This window comes from Melanerpes formicivorus, unplaced genomic scaffold (assembly GCF_026170545.1).
Source record: "Melanerpes formicivorus ecotype bairdi unplaced genomic scaffold, bMelFor1.0.p_v2 SCAF_598, whole genome shotgun sequence".
Taxonomy (NCBI): Eukaryota; Metazoa; Chordata; class Aves; order Piciformes; family Picidae; genus Melanerpes; species Melanerpes formicivorus.
This window is the reverse complement of record NW_027142950.1, coordinates 12,352-35,392: the sequence shown is the minus strand read 5'-3', so window position 1 is coordinate 35,392 and position 23,041 is coordinate 12,352. Positions and strand designations below refer to the sequence as shown.

Sequence of the window (23,041 nt, the reverse complement as noted above, 5' to 3'; positions counted from 1 at the left end):
AGGGGGAGGGGAGGGGGAGGGAGGGGAAAGGGTGGGGAGGGGGAGGGAGAAGGAGAAGGAAGGGGGGGGAGGGGGAGGGGGAGAGGGAGGGGAGGGGGAGAGGGAAGGGGAGAGGAGGGGAAGGGAGGGGAAGGGGAGGAAAGAAGAAGCTCCTAGGGGGTCCCCAAAGCGTCCCCAGAGCCCCACCGGAAGTGTGGCAGGGAAGGACCGGAAGTGAGTTCCGAGCCCCATTGACTAAAGCGGGGGAAGCTCCACCGGAAGTGTGGCAGAGAGGCACCGGAAGTGAGTCCCGAGCCCCCATTGGTTAAAGCGGGCGAAGCGCCACCGGAAACTGAAGCGCCTCCCCTCCTACTCAACACGCCCGCTCGCCCCGCCCTCTCCCCTTGACGTCACCGGAAGCGTCCCCCCGTCGGCGCCCCGCGGTTGGCCGGCGGGAGGGTTGCCGGCGGGGGGGGGGGGGCGGGGCTTGCGCCGTGCGTTGCGGCGCCACACAAGATGGCGGACGGGGAGGAGGTGACTCTGGACGGGCGGCCGCTGCACCTCCTGCGTGTGGCCGACCTGAAGGCCGCCCTGGAGCAGCGGGGGTTGGCCAAGAGCGGCCAGAAGAGCGCCCTGGTGAAGAGGCTGCGAGGGGTGAGCTGCTTGGGGAGGGGAAAAAGTGTGTTTGGGGGGGGGGGGGGGAGCGGAGAAGCGGAGGAGGAGGAAGGGGGGGGGGGGGGGTGGAAGGGGAAGGCCGCGGGCGGCGGCTCCGTGAGGGGAAGGAGGTGCGGGGGGGGGGGGGTAAAGGAAAGAGGAGGCGGGAAGGGGCTGCGCATGCGCGCTGCGCACACCTCCCCCCCCCCCCGCTTTAGCTCCCTTGAGGGAGACCCCAGCCCGAGCCCCCCCCCCCCCCCCCGGGCCGGAGCGGAGCTGGAGGTGAGGAGGAGGAAAAGGGGGGGGGGGGGGGGAGGTGGATTTTGGGGTGAAAAGCGGCGGTTTTGGGGCTGCGAGCCGCGGTTGGAGGGCAGGGGCGGCGAGTTGGGGGCTGCCTGTGAGGGGATATGGGGGGAAAAGTGTGGATTTCGGGGCGAAAAGTGTGGATTTTGGGGCTAAAAGAGGTCGGTTTGGGGGGGGTCAGGAGCGGCGACTCTCAGGCAAGTCCTGAGGGGGATTTGGGGCTAAAAGTGTGGATTTTGGGTCTCAAAGCGGCGGTTTTGGGTCAGAAGTGGCGATTTTGGGGCTGGTCGTGAGGGGATTCGGGGTCAGGAGTGTGGATTTGGGGCTAAAAGCGGCGATTTTGGGGTCAAAAGTGCGGATTTTGGGTCCGTTTTGGGTCTGTTTAGGGTCGGGTCCTGAGGGGATTCGAGGTCCCAGCGGCGATTTTGGGTCCAAAAGTGTGGATTTTGGGTCAGAAGTGGCGACTTTGGGGCAGCTCGTGAGGGGATTTGGGGCTAAAAGTGTGGATTTTGGCTCTAAAAGCAGCGATTTTGGGTCCATTTTGGGGCTGCTCCTGAGGGGATTTGGGTTTGAAAGTGTCGATTTTGGGGCCAAAAGTATCCATTTTGGGGTCAGGTCCTGAGGGGATTTGAGGCCAAAAGTGTGGATTTTGGGTCCAAAAGCGGCGATTTTGGGGCTGCTTGTGAGGGGATTCGAGGTCCCAGTGGCGATTTTGGGGCTGAAAGCTTCGATTTTGGGGCTGAAAGTGGAGACTCTCTGAGGCAGGTCCTGAGGGGATTTGGGGCTAAAAGTGGCGATTTTGGGTCAGAAGTGGCGATTTTGGGGCTGTTTTTGAGGGGATTTGGGTCCAAAAGTGTGGATTTTGGGTCCAAAAGCAGAGATTTTGGGTCAGAAGTGGCGACTTTGAGGCTGTTTGTGAGGGGATTTGGGTTTGAAAGTGTGGATTTTGGGTCCAAAAGCGGCGATTTTGGGTCAGAAGTGTTTGTTTTGGGGCTGTTTGTGAGGGGACTCGCGGTGCAAGCGTTGATTTTGGGGCAAGAAATGGCGATTTTGGGGCTCAGGAGCGGCGACTCTGAGGCAGTTCCTGAGGGGATTTGAGGCCAAAAGTGGCGATTTTGGGGCCAAAAGTGTTTAGTTCGGGTCAGTTGCTGAGGGGATTTGGGTCTGAAAGTGTTGATTTTGGGTCCAAAACTGACGATTTTGGGGCTGCCCGTGAGGGGATTTGGGGCTAAAAGTGTGGATTTTGGGGCGAAAAGCGACGATTTTGGGTCGGGTCCTGAGGAGATTTGGGGCTAAAAGGGGCGATTTTGGGTCAGGAGTGGCGACTTTGGGGCTGGTCGTGAGGGGATTTGGGGTCAGGAGTGTGGATTTGGGTCCAAAAGCGGCGATTTTGGGTCCGAAAGCGGCGATTTTGGGTCCATTTTGGGGCTGCTCCTGAGGGGATTTGGGTCTACAAGTGTGGTGATTTGGGTCCAAAAGTGGGGGTTTTGGGTCAGAAGTGGCGACTTTGGGGCTGCTCGTGAGGGGATTTGGGGCTAAAAGCGGCGATTTTGGGTCCATTTTGGGGTCAGGTCCTGAGGGGATTTGGGTCCCGAAGTGTGGATTTTGGGTCCAAAAGTGGCGATTTTGGGGTTGCTCATGAGGGGATTGGGGGTGAAAGTGTCGATTTTGGGGCCAAAAGTATCCATTTTGGGTCAGGTCCTGAGGGGATTTGGGTCCCCAAGTGTGGAGATTTGGGTCCAAAAGTGGGGGTTTTGGGTCAGAAGTGGCAACTTTGGGGCTGCCTGTGAGGGGATTTGGGGCTAAAAGCGGCGATTTTGGGGTCAAAAGTGTGGATTTTGGGGCTAAAAGCGTCGATTTTGGGTCAGTTCCTGAGGGGATTCCAGGTCCCAGTGGCGATTTTGGGGCTGAAAGCTTCGATTTTGGGTCCATTTTGGGGCTGAAAGTGGAGACTCTGAGCCAGGTCCTGAGGGGATTTGCGCTTAAAAGAGGCAATTCTGGGGCAGCTTCTGACAGGATTTGAGGCCAAAAGTGTGGATTTTGGGTCCAAAAGCGGCGGTTTTGGGTCAGAAGTGGCGACTTTGGGGCTGCCTGTGAGGGGATTTGGGGCTAAAAGTGTTGGTTTTGGGTCCAAAAGCGGCGATTTTGGGTTAGGTGGTGGGGCTAAAAGTGTCGACTCTGAAGCAGTTCCTGAGGGGATTTGGGGTCAAAAGTGCGGATTTTGGGTCCACTTTGGGGTCAAAAGCGTCGATTTTGGGTCAGTTCCTGAGGGGATTCGGGGTCCCAGTGGTGATTTTGGGGTCAAAAGTGGCAGTTTTGGGTCCATTTTGGGGCTGAAAGTGGAGACACTGAGGCAGTTCCTGAGGGGATTTGGGGCTAAAAGTGTGGATTTTGGGTCTAAAAGTGTCGACTTTGGGTCAGCAGTGGCGATTTTGGGGCTATTTGTGAGGGGATTTGGGGCTAAAAGTGTGGATTTTGGGTCTAAAAGTGTCGACTTTGGGTCAGAAGTGGCGATTTGGGGGCTGTTTGTGAGGGGATTTGGGGCTAAAAGTTGCGATTTTGGGTCAGGAGTGGCGACTTTGGGGTTGTTTGTGAGGGGATTTGGGTCCAAAAGTGTGGATTTTGGGTCCACTTTGGGGTCAAAAGCGTCAATTTTGGGTCAGTTGCTGAGGGGATTCGAGGTCCCAGTGTGGATTTTGGGGTCAAAAGTGTAGATTTTTGGTCAGAAGTGGCGACTTTGGGGCTGCTCGTGAGGGGATTCGGGGTCCTGTTGGAGGTTTTTGGGTCCAAAAGCGGCGATTTTGGGTCCATTTTGGGGCTGAAAGTGTCGACTCTGAGGCAGTTCCTGAGGGGATTTGAGGCGAAAAGTGTTGATTTTGGGTCCAAAAGTGTGGCTTTTGGCTCAGGTCCTGAGGAGATTTGGGTCTAAAAGCGTCGATTTTGGGGTCAAAAGTGTGGATTTTGGGGCTGCTTCTGAGAGGATTTCAGGCCAAAAGTGTGGATTTTGGTTCCAAAAGTGTGGATTTTGGTCCTGAGGAGATTTGGGTCTAGAAGCAGCGACTTTGGGGCTAAAAGCGGCGATTTTGGGGCCGTTTGGGGTCAAAAGTGTCGATTCCGAGGCAGATCCTGAGAGGATTTGAGGCAAAAAGCGGCGATTTCGGGGCTGACATTGGGTCAGTTCCAGAAGGGTTTTGGGTCCAAAAGTGTCGATTTTGGGGTCAAAAGTGTGGCTTTTGGCTACGGTCCTGAGGGGATTTGGGTCCCCAAGTGTGGATTTTGGGTCCAAAAGCTGCGGGTTTGGGTCAGAAGTGGCGACTTTGGGGCTGTTTGTGAGGGGCTTTGGGTCCAAAAGTGTGCATTTTGGGTCTGTGGTGGGGCTAAAAGTGTCAACTCTGAGGCAGTTCCTGAGGGGATTTGGGTCTCAAAGTGGAGGTTTTGGGGTCAAAAGTGTTGCTTTTGGGTCAGTTGCTGAGGGGATTTGGGTCTGAAAGTGTCGATTTTGGGTCAGGAGTGACGATTTTGGGGCTGTTTGTGAGGGGATTTGGGGCTAAAAGTGGCGATTTTAGATCCGTGTTGGGGTCAGGAGCGGCGACTCTGAGGCAGTTCCTGAAGGGATTTGGGTCCAAAAGCAACAATTTTGGGTCCAAAAGTGGAGACTTTGGGGCTGCTCATGAGGGGATTTGAGGCAAAAAGTGGCGATTTTGGGTCCATTTTGGGGCCAAAAGTGTGGATTTTGGGTCAGTTCCTGAGGGGATTCGAGGTCCTTGGCGGTGATTTTGGGGTCAAAACTGTCGATTTTGGGTCCAAAAGCGGCGATTTTGGGTCAGAAGTGTTGGTTTTGGGGCTGTTTGTGAGGGGATTTGGGTGCAAAAGTGTTGATTTTGGGTCCAAAAGTGTCGGTTTTGGGGTTGCTCATGAGGGGATTCGGGGTCCCCAGGGGAGGTTTTGGGTGGAAAAGCAGCGAATTTGGGGGCAAAGCTGAGGTAAGAGTATTGATTTTGGGGTGAAAAGTGTGGGTTTTGGGGCTGCTCGTGAGAGGAATCGAGGTCCCAGTGTTGGTTTTGGGGTCAAAAGCGGCGATTTTGGGTCCAGTTTGGGGTGAAAAGTGGTGGTTTGGGGTGAGTTTGTTTGTGAGAGGGGATTTGGGGCCAAAAGTGTGGATTTTGGGGTCCAAAAGCAGCGATGTTGGGTCAGTTCCAGAGGGGATTCGAGGTTCTGGGGGAAGTTTTGGGTCCAAAAGTGGCGATTTTGGGTCCAAAAGTGGCGATTTTGGGTCCAACTTTGGGTCCAAAAGGGTCGATTTTGGGTCCAAAAGGGGCGATTTGGGTCCATTTTGGGTCCAAAAGGGGTGATTTTGGGTCCAAAAGGATCGATTGTGGGTCAGTTGCAGAGGGGATTCAAGGTTCTGGGGGAAGTTTTGGGTCCAAAAGGGGCGATTTGGGTCGATTTTGGGTCCAAAAGGGTCGATTTTGGGTCAGTTCCAGAGGGGATTCAAGGTCTTGGGGGAAGTTTTGGGTCCAAAAGGGTCGATTTTGGGTCAGTTCCAGAGGGAATTCGAGGTCCTGGGGGAAGTTTTGGTTCCAAAAGGGGCGATTTGGTTCCATTTTGGGTCCAAAAGGGGCGATTTTGGGTCCAAAAGGGGCAATTTGGGGCGCACTTCAGGGTCAGGAGTGTGGATTCTGAGGCAGTTCCTGAAGGCTTTTGGGGCCAAAAGTGTTGATTTTGGGTCTGTTCCTGAGGGGATTTGGGTCAAAAGCTTTGGGTTTGGGTCCAAAAGTGTCGATTTTGGGTCCATTTTGGGGCTAAAAGCAGCGATTTTGGGTCTAAAAGTGGCACGTTTGGGGGTGCTGGTGAGGGGATTTGGAGCAGGATGTGTTGATTTTGGGCCCAAAAGTGGCGATTTTGGGTCCATTTCAAGGCTAAAAGTGTCGATTCTGAGGCGGTTCCCGAGGGGCTTTGGGTTTAAAAGTGTCCATTTTGGGGCCAAAAGTGTGGATTTTGGGGCAGTTCCTGAGGGGATTCGAGGTCCCAGGGGCACTTTTGGGGCTAAAAGCAGCGAGTTTGGGGCTGCTCATGAGGGGGTTTTGGGGCCAGAAGTGTTGATTTTTGGGGCCTAAACTGTGGATTTTGGGGCTGCTTGTGAGAGGGCTTGGGTTTAAAAGTGGCGATTTTGGGTCCACTCTGGGTCCAAAAGTGGTGATTTTGGGGCCAAAAGTGGCGATTTTGGGGCTGCCTGGGAGGGAAGTTGAGTTCAGTGTGGATTTTGGGGTCAAAAAGTGTTGATTTGGGGGGCCCAAAAGCAGCCATTTGGGGTCCGTTTTGGGGTGAAAAGTGGCAGTTTGGGGTCAGCTCCTTGAGGGGATTTGAGGTCCCAGTGGAGATTTTGGGGTCAAAAGTGTGGATTTTGGGGCAGTGCAGGCAGGGGATTTGGGGCCAAAAGCTGCAGGTTTGGCTTCTTGGCTGTGGAAGTTTTTCCCCCAGGTTTTGGGGGGGAAAAGAGGGAATATGGGGCAGGCTGGTGGTGAAAAATGTCAATTTTGGGGAGGTTTGAGGTTTTTGGGGTGAAAAAGGCCAAATCTGGCTGCTGGCAGAGGGGGGGATTTGGGGTGGAAAACGTCAGTTTTGGAGGCTTTGAGGCCAGAAGCTGATTTTGGGGTGAAAAAAGGACATTTGGGGGCAATTTCTGTGGGGTTTGGGGTAAAAAAGGACAATTTTGGGCAATTTCTGTGGGTTTTGGGGTGAAAAATGGCAATTTTGGGGTGAAAAAGGGCAAATTTGAGCAATTCCTGAGGGGTTTGGGGTGAAAAAGGACAATTTTGGGCAATTTCTGTGGGGTTTGGGTTTTAAAAGGGTAATTTTTGGGGTAAAAAAGGCCAATTTTAGCCAATTCCTGAGGGGGTTGGTGTAAAAAAAGGACGATTTTGGGGTAAAAAAAGACAATTTTGGGCAATTTCTGTGGGGCTTGGGGTGAAAAAGGACAATGTTGGGGTTAAAAAGGACAATTTTGGGGTGAAAAAGGATAGGTTGGGTAATTTCTGTGGGGTTTGGGTTTAAAAAGGGCAATTTGGGGCAATTCCTGAGGGGTTTTGGGGTGAAAAGGGCAATTTTGGGCAATTTCTGGGGGGGTTGGGGTTAAAAAAGGACAATTTTGGGCAATTTCTGTGGGGTTTGGGTTTAAAAAGGGCAATTTGGGGCAATTCCTGAGGGGGTTTGGGGTAAAAAAGGACAATTTTGGGGTAATAAAGGACAGTTTTGGGCAATTTTTGTGGGGTTTGGGGTAAAAAAAAGGCAATTTTGGGCAATTTCTGTGGGGTTTGGGGTGAAAAAGGGCAATTTGGGGCAATTTCTGTAGGGTTTTTGGGGTAAAAAAGGGCAATTCTGGGGTGAAAAAGGACAATTTGGGGCAATTTCAGTGGGGTTTGGGGTAAAAAAAGGACAATTTTGGGGTGAAAAAGGGCAATTTTGGGCAATTCCTGAGGGGTTTGGGGTGAAAAAGGACAATTTTGGGCAATTTCTGTGGGGTTTGGGTTTTAAAAGGGTAATTTTTGGGGTAAAAAAGGCCAATTTTAGGCAATTCCTGAGGGGGTTGGTGTAAAAAAAAGGACGATTTTGGGGTAAAAAAGGACAATTTTGGGCAATTTCTGTGGGGCTTGGGGTGAAAAAGGACAATGTTGGGGTTAGAAAGGACAATTTTGGGGTGAAAAAGGATAGGTTGGGCAATTTCTGTGGGGTTTGGGTTTAAAAGGGGCAATTTGGGGCAATACCTGAGGGGGTTTGGGGTGAAAAAGGACAATTTTGGGCAATTTCTGGGGGGTTTGGGGGTGAAAAAGGACAATTTTGGGCAATTTCTGGGGGGTTTGGGTTTAAAAAGGGCAATTTGGGGCAATACCTGAGGGGTTTTGGGGTAAAAAGGGCAATTTTGGGCAATTTCTGGGGGGTTTGGGGTGAAAAATGACAATTTTGGGCAATTTCTGGGGGGTTTGGGTTTTAAGAGGGTAATTTTGGGTTAAAAAAGGTCAATTTTAGGCAATTCCTGAGGAGTTTGCATAAAAAAGGACAATGTTGGGGTTAAAAATGACAATTTTGGGGTGAAAAAGGATAGGTTGGGCAATTTCTGTGGGGTTTGGGTTTAAAAAGGGCAATTTGGGGCAATACCTGAGGGGGTTTGGGGTAAAAAAGGACAATTTTGGGGTAATAAAGGACAGTTTTGGGCAATTTCTGTGGGGTTTGGGGTAAAAAAAGGCAATTTTGGGCAATTTCTGTGGGGTTTGGGGTGAAAAAAGGGCAATTTGGGGCAATTTCTGTGGGGTTTTGGGGTAAAAAAGGGCAATTCTGGGGTGAAAAAGGACAATTTGGGGCAATTTCAGTGGGGTTTGGGGTTAAAAAGGACAATTTTGGGGTGAAAAAGGGCAATTTTGGGCAATTCATGAGGATTTTGGGGTGAAAAAGGACAATTTGGGGCAATTTCAGTGGGGTTTTGTGGTAAAAAAGTGCAATTTTGGGGTGAAAAAGGACCATTTTGGGCCATTTCTGTGGGGCTTGGGGTAAAAAAACCATTTTGAGGTGAAAAATGGCAATTTTGGGCAATTCTTGTGGGGTTTGGGGTTAAAAAGGGCAATTTTGGGCAATTCATGAGGAGTTTGGGGTGAAAAGGACCATTGTGGGGTGAAAAGGACAATTTTGGGGTGAAAAAGGACAATTTTTGGCAATTTCTGTGGGATTTGGGGTAAAAAAGGACAATTTTGGGGCTAAAAACGGCAATTTTGGGGTAAAACTGAGGGGTTTGGGTAAGGAATGACCATTTTGGGGGTAATTTGAGGTGAAACTCAGCTGTTTTGGGGCAAATTCCAGGAGATTTGGGGCCCAACCCCCTTGGGGCTGAACTGTTTTGGGGTCAGTTTGAGGGGATTTTGGTTGTGGCCCTGAGAGGAAGGAGAAAGCCTCCAAAAGAGCTGAAAAAAAGTCCGTCCAAAAGGTCTGAAAATAGCCCAAAAATGGTTAAAATGACTGAAAGTGACCCAAAATGACCCAAAATTGACCTTTTTTGGGGTGGTTTTTTTTTCCCCCCTTCCCTTTTCCCCCAGGCTCTGATGCTGGAGAACCTCCAGAAGCACTCAAGCCCCCACACCACCTTCCAGCCCAACTCCAAGGTAAGGAATCCTGCCCCAAACCGACCCAAACTGCCCCAAACCGACCCAAAATGTCACTTTTTCACCCCAAACCGCCCCAAAATCCCTCTTTTTTCCCCCCAAAGATTGGGGCTGAGATGAGCCAGAACAGCTTCATCAAGCAGTACCTGGAGAAGCAGCAGGAGCTGCTGCAGCAGCGCCTGGAGCCCCCAGCCCCCGAGGGTGAGACCCCCTCCCCACCCCCCTCCCCCACCCCCCATCCAAGGGGGGGTTTTGGGGCTAAAAACAGCGATTTTGGGCAAGTGTGGAGGTGGTTTTTTTTTTGTTGGTGTTTCTCTTTGGCAGGAGGAGGAGGAGGAGGAAGAGGAGGCCCCGAGGGCAGCAGGCAGCAGCAGGAGGAGGAGGAGGAGGAGGAGGAGAGGAGGGGGAGGCAGCGGCAGGTGAGGGGAGAGGGTCTGGGGGAGGGGGGAAGGAGGAGGGGGGCTTTGGGGTAAAAAAGGGCAGGTTTGGGTCAGAAAGGAGAGGTTTGGGTCAGAAAGGGGAGGTTTGGGGTAAAAAAGGGCAGGTTTGGGTCAGAAAGGGGAGGTTTGGGGTCAGAAAGGAGAGGTTTGGGGTAAAAAAGGGGAGGTTTGGGGTCAGAAAGGGGAGATTTGGGGTCAGAAAGGGGAGGTTTGGGGTAAAAAAGGGCAGATTTGGGTCAGAAAGGAAATTTGGGGTCAAAAAGGGGGGATTGGGGTCAAAAGGGGTAGGTTTGGGTCAGAAAGGGGAGGTTTGGGGTAAAAAAGGGCAGGTTTGGGTCAGAAAGGAGAGGTTTGGGGTAAAAAAGGGCAGGTTTGGGGTAAAAGAGGGCAGGTTTGGGTCAGAAAGGGGAGGTTTAGGGTAAAAGGGGAGGTTTGGGTCAGAAAGGGAGGTTTAGGGTAAAAAAGGGGAGGTTTGGGGTCAGAAAGGGGAGGTTTGGGGTCAGAAAGGGGAGGTTTGGGTCAGAAAGGGGAGGTTTGGGTCAGAAAGGGGAGGTTTGGGTCAGAAAGGGGAGGTTTGGGTCAGAAAGGGGAGGTTTGGGTCAGAAAGGGGAGGTTTGGGGTAAAAAAGGGCAGATTTGGGTCAGAAAGGAAATTTGGGGTCAAAAGGGGTAGGTTTGGGTCAGAAAGGGGAGGTTTGGGGTAAAAAAGGGGAGGTTTGGGTCAGAAAGGGGAGGTTTGGGGTAAAAAAGGGGAGGTTTGGGGTAAAAGAGGGCAGGTTTGGGTCAGAAAGGGGAGGTTTAGGGTAAAAGGGAGGTTTGGGTCAGAAAGGGAGGTTTGGGGTAAAAAAGGGCAGATTTGGGTCAGAAGGGAGATTGGGGTCAGAAAGGGGGAGGTTTGGGTCAGACGGGGAGATTTGGGTCAGAAAGGGGAGATTTGAGGTAAAAAAGGGCAAATTTGGGTTAAAAGGGGGAGATTTGGGGTAAAAAGGGACAGATTAGGGTCAGAAAGGAAATTTGAGGGGGAAAAGGGCAAGATTGGGTCAGAAAGGGCAAATTTGAGAGGAAAAGGGCAAATTGGGGGGGAAAAGGGGAGATTTGGGGTAAAAAAGGGCAGATTTGGGGTCAGAAAGGAGGAGATTTGGGTCAAAAAGGGGAGATTTGGGGTAAAAAAGGGCAGATTGGGGTCAGAAAGGATTTTTGAGGGGGAAAAGGGGAAGTTTGGGGGGGTAAGGGGAGATTTGGGTCAGAAAGGGGAGATTTGAGGAGGAAAGGGGAAGTTTGGGTCAAAAAGGGGAGATTTGAGGAGGAAAAGGGAAATTTGGGTCAGAAAGGGGAAATTTGGGGTGAAAAAGGGGAAGTTTGGGTCCAAAAGGGGAAATTTCAGGGGGAAAAGGGAAGATTTGGGTCAAAAAGGGGGAAATTTGGGTCAGAAAGGGGAGATTTGAGGGGGAAAAGGGCAAATTTGGGTCAAAAAGGGGATGTTTAGGTCAAAAAAGGGAGATTTGAGGGGGAAAGGGGAGATTTGGGTCAGAAAAGGGGAAATTTGGGTCAGAAAGGGCAAATTTGGGGGGGAAAGGGGAGATTTGGGTCAGAAGGCACAAATGTGAGGGGAAAAAGGGCAAATTTGGGGGGAAAAGAGCAAATTTGAGTCAGAAAGGGGAATTTTGGGGTCGAAAAGGGGAAGTTTGGGTCAGAAAGGAGAGATTTGGGTCAAAAAGGGGTAGATTTGAGGGGGAAGAGGGCAAAATGGGGTCAGAAAGGGGAAATTTGGGTCAGAAGGGGCAAATTTGAAGGTTGAAAAGGGAAATTTGGGGTGAAAAGGGGGAAAAAGGTCAAATTTGAGGGGAAAAAGGGGAAATTTGGGTCAAAAGGGGGAAAATTTGGCTCAGAAAAGGGAAATTTGGGGTCAAAAAGGGCGAATTTGGGTCAGAGAGGGAGGGAAGGGAAGCTTTGGGGGGGGGAATAGAGCTGGTTTGGGCAACAAGGGGGAGCTTGGAGTGAAAGAGGGAAGATTTGGGTAAAAAAGGGGGGAAAGGAGAAATTTGGGGTGAAAAAGGGCAAATTTGGGGTGAAAAAGGGCAGACTTGGGTCCAAAAGGGCAGATTTGGGGTAAGAGAGGGGAATTTGGGGTGAAAAGGGGGAAGTTTGGGTCAGGAGGTTTCCACTTCCCCTCTCTGTGTCCTCTTCCCAGGCTCGGGGAGGCTCCAGGCCCCGCCCCGAGGGGGAGGCCGCGATTGGCCGGAGCCGGAGGGGCGGGGCCAGGCCAGCGCTGAAGGCGGGGCCGGAGGAGGAGGAGGAGGAAGAGGAGGAGGAGGAAGAAGAGGAGGAGGAGGAGGAGGAAGAAGAGGAGGAGGAGGAAGAGGAGGAGCCCCAGCAGCAACAGCAGCAGGCCACGCCCAGGCGGGAAGCCCCGCCCGCCATGGAAGCCCCACCCACCCAGGCAGCCCCGCCCCAAGAGGAAGCCCCTCCCACCACGGGGGCGGAAGAAGCAGCCGCCGCCCTGCCCACGCCCCAGGCCACGCCCCCCCAGGGAGAAGCCCCTCCCCCCCAGCAGCCCCCGGCCAATCAGGAGGAGCCGGCGGTAAAGGCGGAGCCGGCCCAGGCCCCGCCCCCTTCCCCCTCCCCTCCCCCCCTGACCGAAGGGGCGGAGCCGCCCCAGCCGCGCCCCTGCGAGGAGGAGCCAATCCCACCCCTGCTCACTAAGGAGGCTCCGCCCACGTTGGCGGCGGAGGGGGGCGAGGGGGCGGGGCCTGAGCCCTCTTCGAACGACGCTGGCGCTCGGGGGGCGGAGCCTGAGCCGCCATTGGCTGAGAACAGCACCCAGGGGGCAGAGCCTGAGCGCCCCCCGGCCGACGACAGCAAGGCTCAGGGGGCGGAGCCCGAGCCCCCGCTGGCCAATGAGAGCAAGGCCCAGGCGGCGGAGGAGGCCGAGCCCCCCCCGGCCGAGGCAGCTGCCCGGGGGGCGGAGCCGGAGCCCCCCGCGGGGCGGGGCCGGCGCCGGGGCTGCGTCCAATCGGCTTCCTCTTCCTCTTCTTCCTCCGCCTCCTCCTCCCCGGCCACGCCCTCCCGGCCCAGCTCCGTCTCCCCTCCACCGTCGCCCAATCGCAGCCCAGGAGGCCAACAGGTGAGGCCTGATGGGTCTATGGGGGGGGGGGGGGCGCTGGGGTCTGGCTTGGGGGCCCTCCCCCCATCACCCTTTGAAGGCTCCCGGTGGGCCCCACCCGGCGTTGCCCTTTGAAGAGCTGCTGAGGAGTCCCAGCCTGGCTCCCAGGCCCTTCCCCATTGCTCTCTGGCTCCCTCTAGGTGGCCGCGTAGGGGAACTGCACCAGCATCATTAAAGCCTCTCCCCAGGCTCTTCCCTATTCCCTTCCCCATTGCTCTCTGCCTCCCTCTAGGCGCTTACGCAGGGGAACTGCAGCAGCAGCCCCAAAGCCCCTCCCAAGGTTCTTCCCTATTCCCTTCCCCATTGCTCTCTGGCTCCCTCTAGGCGGCCGCGCAGGGGAACTGCAGCAGCCCCAAAGCCTCTCCCCGGCCCTTAACTGCTCTCTCCCCACAGGGTGGCGCAGGAGAGCCTTCAGCTGCTGCCTGCGGACAGAGCCCTGGGACATGGTGAGGGACACTAGGGGGGCAGATGTGTGGGGCTGGGGGCGTGTGGGGGGGTCTGCTATAGGTCCTATGGGGCTGGGGGTCTCCCCTAGGCTGCTATGGGGCTGGGGGAGGTCCCTATGGGGCTGGGGTCTCCCATAGACTCATATGGGGCTGGGGTCTCCCATGGGCTCCTATGGGGCTGGGGGTCTCCCATAGGCTGCTGTGGGGTTGGGGGTCTCCTATAGACTCCTATGGGGCTGGGGAGGTCCCTATGGGGCTGGGGTCTCCTATATGCTGCTATGGGGCTAAGGGTCTCCTATGGGGCTGGGGGAGGTCTCTATGGAGCTGGGGGTGTCCTGTACATCTCTATGGGGCTAGGGGTCTCCCATAGGTCCCTATGGGGCTGGGGTCTCCTATTGGGCTGGGGTGGGATTGGGGGTCTCTTACAGGTTGCTATGGGGCTGGGGGGTCTGTTATAGGCTGCTATGGGTATGGGGGTCCCCCATAGGCTCCTATGGGGCTGGGGTCTCCCCTAGGCTCCTATGGGGCTGGGGGAGGTCCCTATGGGGCTGGGGTTTGCCATAGGCTCCTATGGGGCTGGGGGAGGTCCCTATGGGGCTGGGGTTTGCCATAGGCTCCTATGGGGCTGGGGTCTCCCATAGGCTCCTATGGGGCTGGTGGAGGTCCCTATGGGGCTGGGGTTGTCTTATAGACCTCTATGGGGCTGGGGTCTCCTATAGGTTGCTATGAGGCTGGGGGTCTGTTATAGGCTGCTGTGGGGTTGGGGATCTCCTATAGACTTCTATGGGGCTGGGGGAGGTCTCTGTGGGGCTGGGGGTCTCCCATAGGTCCCTATGGGGTTTGGGGTCTCCTATATGCTGCTATGGGGCTGAGTGTCTTGTATGGGGCTGGGGGAGGTCTCTATGGTGCTGGGGTCTCCCATAGGCTTCTATGGGGCTGGGGGAGGTCCCTATGCGACTGGGGGTCTCCCATAGGCTGCTATGGGGCTGGGGTCTCCCATAGGCTGCTGTGGGCTTGGGGATCTCCTGTAGACCCCTATGGTGCTGGGGTCTCCCATAGGTCTCTGTGAGGCTGGGGTCTTTCATAGGTCCCTATGGGGCTGGGGTCTCCCATAGGTCCCTATAGGGCTGGGGACTCCTATGGGCTCCTATGGAGCTGGGGAGGTACCTATGGGGCTAGGGGTCTCCCATAGGCTTCTATGGGGCTGGGGTCTCCCATAGGCTCCTATGGAGCTCTGGTTCCCCATAGGCTCCTATGGAGCTCTGGTTCCCCATAGGCTCCTATGGAGCTCTGGTTCCCCATAGGCTCCTAATGGGCTGGGATCCCCCATAGGCTCCTATGGAGCTGTGGTTCCCCATAGGCTCCTAATGGGCTGGGATCCCCCATAGGCTCCTATGGAGCTCTGGTTCCCCATAGGCTCCTAATGGGCTGGGGTCCCCCATAGGCTCCTATGGAGCTCTGGTTCCCCATAGGCTCCTAATGGGCTGGGGTCCCCCATAGGCTCCTATGGAGCTCTGGTTCCCCATAGGCTCCTAATGGGCTGGGGTCCCCCATAGGCTCCTAATGGGCTGGGATCCCCCATAGCATCCTATGGAGCTCTGGTTCCCCATAGCCTCCTATGGAGCTGGGGTCCCCCATAGGCTGCTATGGAGCTGGGGTCCCCCATAGGCTGCTATGGAGCTGGGGTCCCCCATAGGCTCCTATGGAACTCTGGTTCCCCATAGGCTGCGACGGAGCTGGGGTTCCCCGTAGGCTCCTATGGAGCTGTGGTTCCCCGTAGGCTCCTATGGAGCTGGGGTCTCCCATAGGTCCCTATGGGGCTGTGGTCCCCCATAGGCTCCTATGGAGCTGTGGTCCCCCATAGGCTCCTATAGGGCTGTGGTTCCCCATAGGCTCCTATGGAGCTGTGGTCTCCCATAGGCTCCTATGGGGCTCTGGTTCCCCATAGGCTCCTATGGGGCTCTGGTTCCCCATAGGCTCCTATGGAGCTGGGGTCTCCCATAGGTCCCTATGGGGCTGTGGTCCCCCATAGGCTCCTATGGAGCTGTGGTCCCCCATAGGCTCCTGATGGGTTGGGGTCCCCCATAGGCTCCTATGGAGCTCTGGTTCCCCATAGGCTCCTATGGAGCTCGGGTCCCCCATAGGCTCCTATGGAGCTGTGGTCCCCCATAGGCTCCTAATGGGCTGGGGTCCCCCATAGCATCCTATGGAGCTGGGGTTCCCCATAGGCTCCTATGGAGCTGGGGTTCCCCATAGGCTCCTATGGAGCTGGGGTCCCCCATAGGCTGCTATGGAGCTGGGGTCCCCCATAGGCTGCTATGGAGCTGAGGTCCCCCATAGGCTCCTATGGAGCTCGGGGTCCCCCATAGGCTCCTATGGAGCTCTGGTCCCCCATAGGCTCCTATGGAGCTGGGGTCCCCCATAGGCTCCTATGGAGCTGGGGTCCCCCATAGGCTGCTATGGAGCTGGGGTCCCCCATAGGCTCCTATGGAGCTGGGATCTCCCATACGTCCCTATGGGGCTGTGGGAGCTCTCCCATTGGCCGCCCTGGGGCTGGGGGGGAGGTCCCTACGGGGCTCTGGAGCTCTCCCATTGGCTTGCCCTGGGGCTTGGGGGAGGTCCCTGCCAGGCAGCTGTGCGGCTGCGGGAGGTCCCTTTAAGGCCTCCGTAGCGCGCGGAGGGGGGGGTGTGGGTGGGTGTATGGAGGCGTGGCCGTCTCGGGCCGCCCTGCCCTGCCATTGGCTGCCGCTCCCCCCCCCTCCCCGGGCTCCCCCAGCGCCGCGCCCGTCCCCCGCCTCTTCCGGCGCGGGGGCTGCTGGGTAAGCGGCAAGATGGCGCCGGGGCCCGCCCGCGGCTCCGGCACAATGGAGGGGGGGGGCGGCGGCTGCCCCACGGCTCCGGCCCCATAGGTTCGGCCCCGCGTGCGCACGGCCCCCTCGGTCCCGGCCCCGCAGGCCCTGCCCCGTCGAGCCGCGACCCAGAGAGGCCTTCCCCATGGAGCCCTGCTCCATAGAGCCCCTGCCCCATAGAGCCGCGACCCAGAGAGGCCTTCCCCGGGGCCCCCTGCCCCATACCGCCCTGCCCCATAGAGCCCTGCCCCAGAGCTCCTGGCCCCATAGAGCCCTGACCCTGAGCCCCCTGCCCCATAGAGCTGGGACCCATAGAGCTCAGCCCCATAGCTCCTGGCCCCATAGAGCCCTGACCCTGAGCCCCCTGCCCCATAGAGCTGGGACCCATAGAGCTCAGCCCCATAGCTCCTGGCCCCATAGAGCCCCTGCCCTATAGAGCCCTGCCCCATAGCTCGTTGCCCCATAGAGCCCTGACCCTGAGCCTCCTGCCCCATAGAGCCCCCTGCCCTATAGAGCCCTGCCCCATAGCTCCTTGCCCCATAGAGCCCTGACCCTGAGCCTCCTGCCCCATAGAGCCCTGCCCCATAGAGCCCTGATCCTGAGCCTCCTGCCCCATACAGCCCTGCCCCATAGAGCCCCTGCCCTATAGAGTTGGGACCCATAGAGCTCCTGCCCCACAGAGATTCTCTCTGGAGCCCTCTGCCCCATAGAGCCCCTGCCCTATAGAGTTGGGACCTATAGAGCTGGGACCCATAGGTCCCTGCCCCATAGACTCCTTGCCCCGTAGAGCCCTGCCCCATAGAGCCCCTGCCCTATAGAGTTGGGACCCATAGAGCTGGGACCCATAGGTCCCTGCCCCATAGACTCCTTGCCCCGTAGAGCCCTGCCCCATAGAGCCCTGCCCCATAGAGAACCTCTCTGGAGCTCCCTGCCCCATAGAAGCCCTGCCCTATAGAGCCAGGACCCATAGAACTGGGACCCATAGATTCCCTCCCTGGAGCCCCCTGCCCCATAGAGCTCCTGGCTCATAGAGCCAGGACCCATAGCTCCTTGCCCCATAGAACCCTGCCCCGGAGGCCTCTGCCCCATAGAGCCCTGCCCCATAGCTCCTTGCCCTATAGAGCCCTGCCCCTGAGCACCCTGCCCCATAGACCTCTTGCCCCATAGAGCCCCTGCCCTATAGAGTTGGGACCCATAGAGCCCCTGCCCCATAGAGCCCTTCCTCAGAGCCCCCTGTCCCATAGAGCTTCTGCCCCATAGTTCCTTGCCCCATAGAGCCCTGACCCTGAGCCTCCTGCCCCATAGAGCCTTGACCCATAGAGATCCTTTCTGGAGCTCCCTGCCCCATAGCTCCCTGCCCCATAGCTCACTGCCCCATAGACCCCTTGCCCCGTAGAGCCCCTGCCCCATAGAGCCAGGATCTATAGAGCCCTTCCTTGGAGTCCTCTGCCCTATAGAGTTGGGACCTATAGAGTCCTGCCCTATAGAGCCCCTGCCCCATAGAGATCCTCTCTGGAGCTCTCTGCCCCATAGAGCCGGGACCCATAGAGCTCCTGCCCCATAGAGTTGGGACCCATAGAGCCCTGCCCCATTGAGCCTCTGACCCATAGAGCTGGGACCCATAGCTCCTTGCCCCATAGACCCTTTGCCCCATAGAGCCCTGCCCCATAGCTCTTGGGTCCATAGAGCCCCTCCTCCATAGAATTGGGACCCATAGAGCCCTGCCCCATAGAGCCTCTGCTTCATAGCTCCTTGCCCTATAGAGCCCTGACCCTGAGCCCCCTGCCCCATAGAGCTGGGACCCATAGCTTCCTGCTCTATAGACCCCTTGCCCCATAGAGCCCCTGCCCTATAGAGTTGGGACTTATAGAGCCCTGCCCCATAGAGCCTCTGCCCCATAGCTCCTTGCCCTATAGAGCCCTGACCCTGAGCACCCTGCCCCATAGAGCCCCTGCCCCATAGAGCCGGGATCCATAGAGTTCCTGCCCCATAGAGATCTTCTCTGGAGCCCTCTGCCCCATAGAGCCCTGCCCCATAGATCCTGGCTCTGGGGAGGGCTCTGTGGGGCTGGGGTTGGGATCTGTGGGGCCAGGGAGGAATCTGTGGGTCTGGGGTTGGGATCTATGGGTCTGAGGTTGGGATCTGTGGGGCTGGGATTGGGCTCTGTGGGGCTGGGAGGGATCTATGGGGCAGGACCTATGGGGCAGCCCCACTGAGCCTGCCCCACAGCTCGGAGCCAGCCGTGCCCATGGAGCAGGGACCTGCCCCTGCCGTGGGGCCAGCCCCGGCCCAGCGCCCCCCGGACCCACAGGTACCACTTGGGGGGCAGAGGGGGGTGGGGGTGGGGCTGCCCCATAAGTGTGGGGCAGCTTGGGGGGAGGGGGGGAGGGGGGAAGGAAGGGGGGGAGGGAGGGTGGGACCCCTAAGCTCTGCCCCACGGCCCCTGGGAGCTACTTGTGGGGCAGGCTGGGCCCTATAGCTCCACTTATGGGGCAGGCCCAGCCCCATAGCTCCACTTATGGGGCAGGCTGGGCCCTGTGGAGTTACTTGTGGGGCAGCTGGGCCCCACAGATTCATTTAGGGGGCAGGCTGGGTTGTGTAGCTCCATCTATGGGGCAGCCCCAGCCCCATAGAGTCACTTGTGGGGCAGGCTGGGCCCTATAGCTTCAGCTATGGGGCAGCCCCAGCCTCATAGCTCCACTTATGGGGCAGGATGGGCCCCACAGGTTCACTTATGGGGCAGGCTGGGCTCTATAGAGTTACTTATGGGGCAGGCTGGGCCCCATAGCTCCACTTATGGGGCAGGCCCAGCCTCGTAGCCCCACTTGTGGGGCAGGCTGGGCCCCATAGAGCTACTTATGGGGCAGCCCCAGCCCCATAGCTCCACTTATGGGGCGGGCTGGGCCCCATAGAGGTACTTATGGGGCACCCCCGGCCCCATAGCTCCACTTATGGGGCAGCCCTGACCCCTTCCGCCCCTCCCTTCCCCCTTCTCCCCCCTTCCCTGCTCCCCCAGCCCCACACTTGTGGGGCAGCCCCACGGCCCCAGACCCCCCAAACGTCTCTCTTTTGGGCACCCAGCGCCTGTGGCCCCACGGAGCCTCTCCCGGACCCCCAACTTGGGGGGCAGCCTCCAACCCGCCAGGAACCTTTGGGAACTCCCCCAACTTAGGGGGCAGGAAGCTGCTTCCCCCCCCAAGCACCAACCCCCCCCCAGGCTCTCACTTATGGGGCAGAGAAAGCCTTGAGACCCCCAAGCTGCTACTTGTGGGGCAGAGAAGAGCTCCAGCACTGCTGGGGCCCCCAACTTGTGGGGCAGAAGAGACTCTTGGGACCCCCAAGCTGCTACTTGTGGGGCAGAGATGAGCCCTGGGACCCCTAAGCTGCTACCTATGGGGCAGAGAAGAGCTCTGGGACCCCCAGCTTGTGGGGCAGAGGAAGCTTTGAGACCCCTAAGCTTCTACTTATGGGGCAGAGAAGAGCTGCAGCACTGCTGGGACCCACAACTGGTGGGGCAGAGGAAGCCTTGAGACCCCCAAGTGCTCACTTATGGGGCAGAAAGGACTGTTGGGACCCCTAAGCTGCTACTTATGGGGCAGAGAGGAGCCCTGCGACCCCTAAGCTGTTACTTATGGGGCAGAAAAAACCCTAAAGGATCTCTGGGACCCACAACTTATGGGGCAGAGGAAGCCTTGACACCTGCAAATTGTTACTTATGGGGCAGAGAAGAGCGCTGGGACCCCCAAGCTGCTACTTGTGGGGCAGAGAAGAGCTCCAGCACTGCTGGGACCCACAACTTGTGGGGCAGAGGAAGCCTTGAGACCCCTAAGCTGCTACTTATGGGGCAGAGAAGACCTGAAGGACCTCTGTGACCCACAACTTATGGGGCAGAGGGATCCTTGAGACCCCCCAGTGCTCACTTATGGGGCAGAGAAGAGCCCTGGGACCCCCAAGCTGCTACTTGTGGGGCAGAGAGGAGCCCTGCGACCCCTAAGCTGTTACTTATGGGGCAGAAAAAACCTAAAGGACATCTGGGACCCACAACTTATGGGGCAGAGGAAGCCTTGACACGTGCAAATTGTTACTTATGGGGCAGAGAAGAGCCCTGGGACCCCCAAGCTGCTACTTGTGGGGCAGAGAAGAGCTCCAGCACTGCTGGGACCCACAACTTGTGGGGCAGAGGAAGCCTTGAGACCCCTAAGCTGCTACTTATGGGGCAGAGAAGACCTGAAGGACCTCTGGGACCCACAACTTATGGGGCAGAGGAAGCCTTGAGACCCCCAAGTGCTCACTTATGGGGTAGAGAAGAGCCCTGGGTCCCCCCCAAGTTGCTACTTATGGGGCAGAGAAGATCTAAAGGACCTTTAGGACCCACAGCTTATGGGGCAGAAAAGACTGTTGGGACCCCTAAGTTGCTACTTATGGGGCAGAGAAAGCTATCAAGGATCTCTGGGACCCACAACTTATGGGGCAGAGGAAGCTCTGAGACCCCTAAGCTACTACTTATGGGGCAGAGAAGAGCCCTGGGACCCTTCAGTTGTTACTTATGGGGTAGAGAAAGCTATCAAGGACCTCTGGGACCCACAACTTATGGGGCAGAGGAACTCTTGAGACCCCCAAATGCTTACTTATGGGGCAGAGAAGAGCCCTGAGACCCCTAAGCTGCTACTTATGGGGCAGAGAAGAGCTCCAGCGCTGCTGGCACCCATAAATTGTGGGGCAGAAGAGACTCTTGGGACCCCTAAGCTGTTACTTGTGGGGCAGAGAGGAGCCCTGTGACCCCTAAGCTGTTACTTATAGGGCAAAGAAGAGCTCTGGGACCCCCAAATATGGGGCAGAGGAAGCTTTGAGATCCCTAAGCTGCTACTTATGGGGCAGAGAAGGGCCCTGGGACCCCCAAGCTGCTACTTATGGGGCAGAGAAGAGCTGCAGCACTGCTGGGACCCACAACTGGTGGGGCAGAGGAAGCCTTGAGATCCCTAAGCTGCTAATTATGGGGCAGAGAGGAAGCTTTGAGACCCCAAAGCTGCTACTTATGGGGCAGAGAAGACCTGAAGGACCTCTGGGACCCACAACTTATGGGGCAGAGGAAGCCTTGAGACCCCTAAGCTGCTACTTATGGGGCAGATAAGAGCTGCAGCACTGCTGGGACCCACAACTGGTGGGGCAGAAGAGACTCTTGGGACCCCTAAGCTGTTACTTATGGGGCAGAGAAGAGCCCTGGGTCACCCAACTTGTGGGGCAGAGAAAGCCCTGAGACCCCTAAGCTGCTACTTATGGGTCAGAGAAGACCTAAATACCTCTGGGACCCACAACATATGGGGCAGAGGAAGCTCTGAGACCCCCAAGCTGCTACTTATGGGGCAGAAAGGACTGTTGAGATCTCCAAGTTGTTACTTATGGGGCAGAGAAGAGCCCGGGGACCCCCAAGCTGCTACTTGTGGGGCAGAGAAGAGCTCCAGCACTGCTGGGACCTACAACTTGTGGGGCAGAGGAAGCCTTGAGACCCCCAAGTGCTCACTTAGGGGGCAGGGGATGCCCTTAAAGCCACTCAGGACCTACAACTTGTGGGGCAGAAGAGACTCTGGGGACCCCTAAGCTGTTACTTGTGGGGCAGAGAAGAGCCCTGGGACCCCTCCAAGTTGCTACTTATGGGGCAGAAAAGACTGAAGCACCGATTGTGGGGCAGCCCCACGGACCTCTGACCCCCTCCACCCACCCCCAAGCCTACTTATGGGGCAGCCCCACCGGATCCCAGCCCCACAGCTCCACTTGTGGGGCAGCCCCACGGACCCTTCCTGAGCCACCTCAGCAGCACCTAAAGGACTTCTGGGGACACCCCCCCCCCCAAGCCGCTTAGGGGGCAGCCCCACGGACACCTGGGCCCCACAGCTCTACTTGTGGGGCAGCCCCACGGACCTCTGACCCTGTTCCACCCTAACCCCATCCTCCTCGAGCCTACTTATGGGGCCCAGCCCCACAGCTGCTCCCAGCCCGCCCCCCCCCCCACACCAGCTCTACTTATGGGGCAGCCCCCACGGACACCTGGGCCCCACAGCCTCACTTGTGGGGCAGAAGCTTCACCCCAGGCCCACGGTGGAGGTGACCCAGCAGCTTTTGGGGACCCCCTCCCCCCTCTGCCCCCCCCAACCCCCTCTGCCCCCAACTTGTGGGGCAGCCCCCTCCAGCCCCACATCCCCCCCCCAGTCCCACCCCACACTTGTGGGGCAGCCCCATAGATTCTCAGCCCCCCTTCGCCCCCCCCCCCCCCTTCCCAGCCCTCAGGGCCACTTGTGGGGCTCCCTTCCCCCCCTCCCTCCCTTCCACCCCATGGCACTTATGGGGCAGCCCCACAGCTCCCCCCCTCCCCTCAACCCCCACCGTGCCCTCCACTTGTGGGGCAGCCCCACAGCCCACCTGTTCCCCCCCCCTCCCCCCCCCCCTCTTTGGATGAGGGGGGAGGGGAGGGAGGTGGGCGTGGCACGCCCCTTGCCCCACCCCCTCCCCCCCCCCCCCCCCGGCGCCCCGCCCGGCCGCGCTGACGTCCGGCCCCGCCCCCCCCGCCCCATTGGTGGGGGTGCCTCTTGGCCCCGCCCCCTCGTCTCTTCCCCCAGAGCCCCGCCCAGCCCAAGGCCTTCAAGAGGAAAATCGCCGTGCTCTGTGAGTGGGCGTGGCCTTGGGGGGGGAGGGGGGCGGGGCCGGGAAGAGAGGGGGCGGGGCCAAAGGAGGGTAGAAGGGAAGATGCTGGGGGGGTGAGGGGGGGTGGGGGTTAGGTGAGGAGGGGCGGGGCTTAGGCAGGGAGCGAGACACAGAGAGGTGGGGAGGGGTCTGGGGGCGTGGCTTAGGCAGGAAGGGGGTTGGGGGGCGTGGCCTGGGCGAGCAATCGGCACCAGGAAGGACTGGGAGCAGGGGGAGGGCGTGGCCTAGCGGAGGGGGCGTGGTCCAATGGCTGGTGGAGGAAGAGAAAGGTTCTGATTGGTGGAGACGGTGAGTGGGCGTGGCTAACGCTTTGGCCCCGCCCCCTTTTGTTTCTCCCCTCTCCTCCCCTCCCCCCCCCA

The 23,041-nt window shown here is 57.7% G+C and overlaps 1 protein-coding gene across 1 annotated transcript in view; it reads left to right on the top strand.

The window, feature by feature from the left end:
• The first annotated feature begins 461 nt into the window (after positions 1–461).
• Positions 462–23,041, top strand: part of LOC137460433 (apoptotic chromatin condensation inducer in the nucleus-like) — a 29,084-nt gene continuing 6,504 nt past the window's right edge. Inside the window, exons 1-8 of the mRNA XM_068170787.1 lie at positions 462–633; positions 9,021–9,086; positions 9,191–9,287; positions 9,411–9,505; positions 11,717–12,649; positions 13,082–13,134; positions 18,213–18,294; positions 22,598–22,643. Coding sequence (XP_068026888.1) covers positions 496–633; positions 9,021–9,086; positions 9,191–9,287; positions 9,411–9,505; positions 11,717–12,649; positions 13,082–13,134; positions 18,213–18,294; positions 22,598–22,643 — 1,510 coding nt within the window. The 5' untranslated portion in view covers positions 462–495. The remainder of the gene's footprint in view (positions 634–9,020; positions 9,087–9,190; positions 9,288–9,410; positions 9,506–11,716; positions 12,650–13,081; positions 13,135–18,212; positions 18,295–22,597; positions 22,644–23,041) is intronic.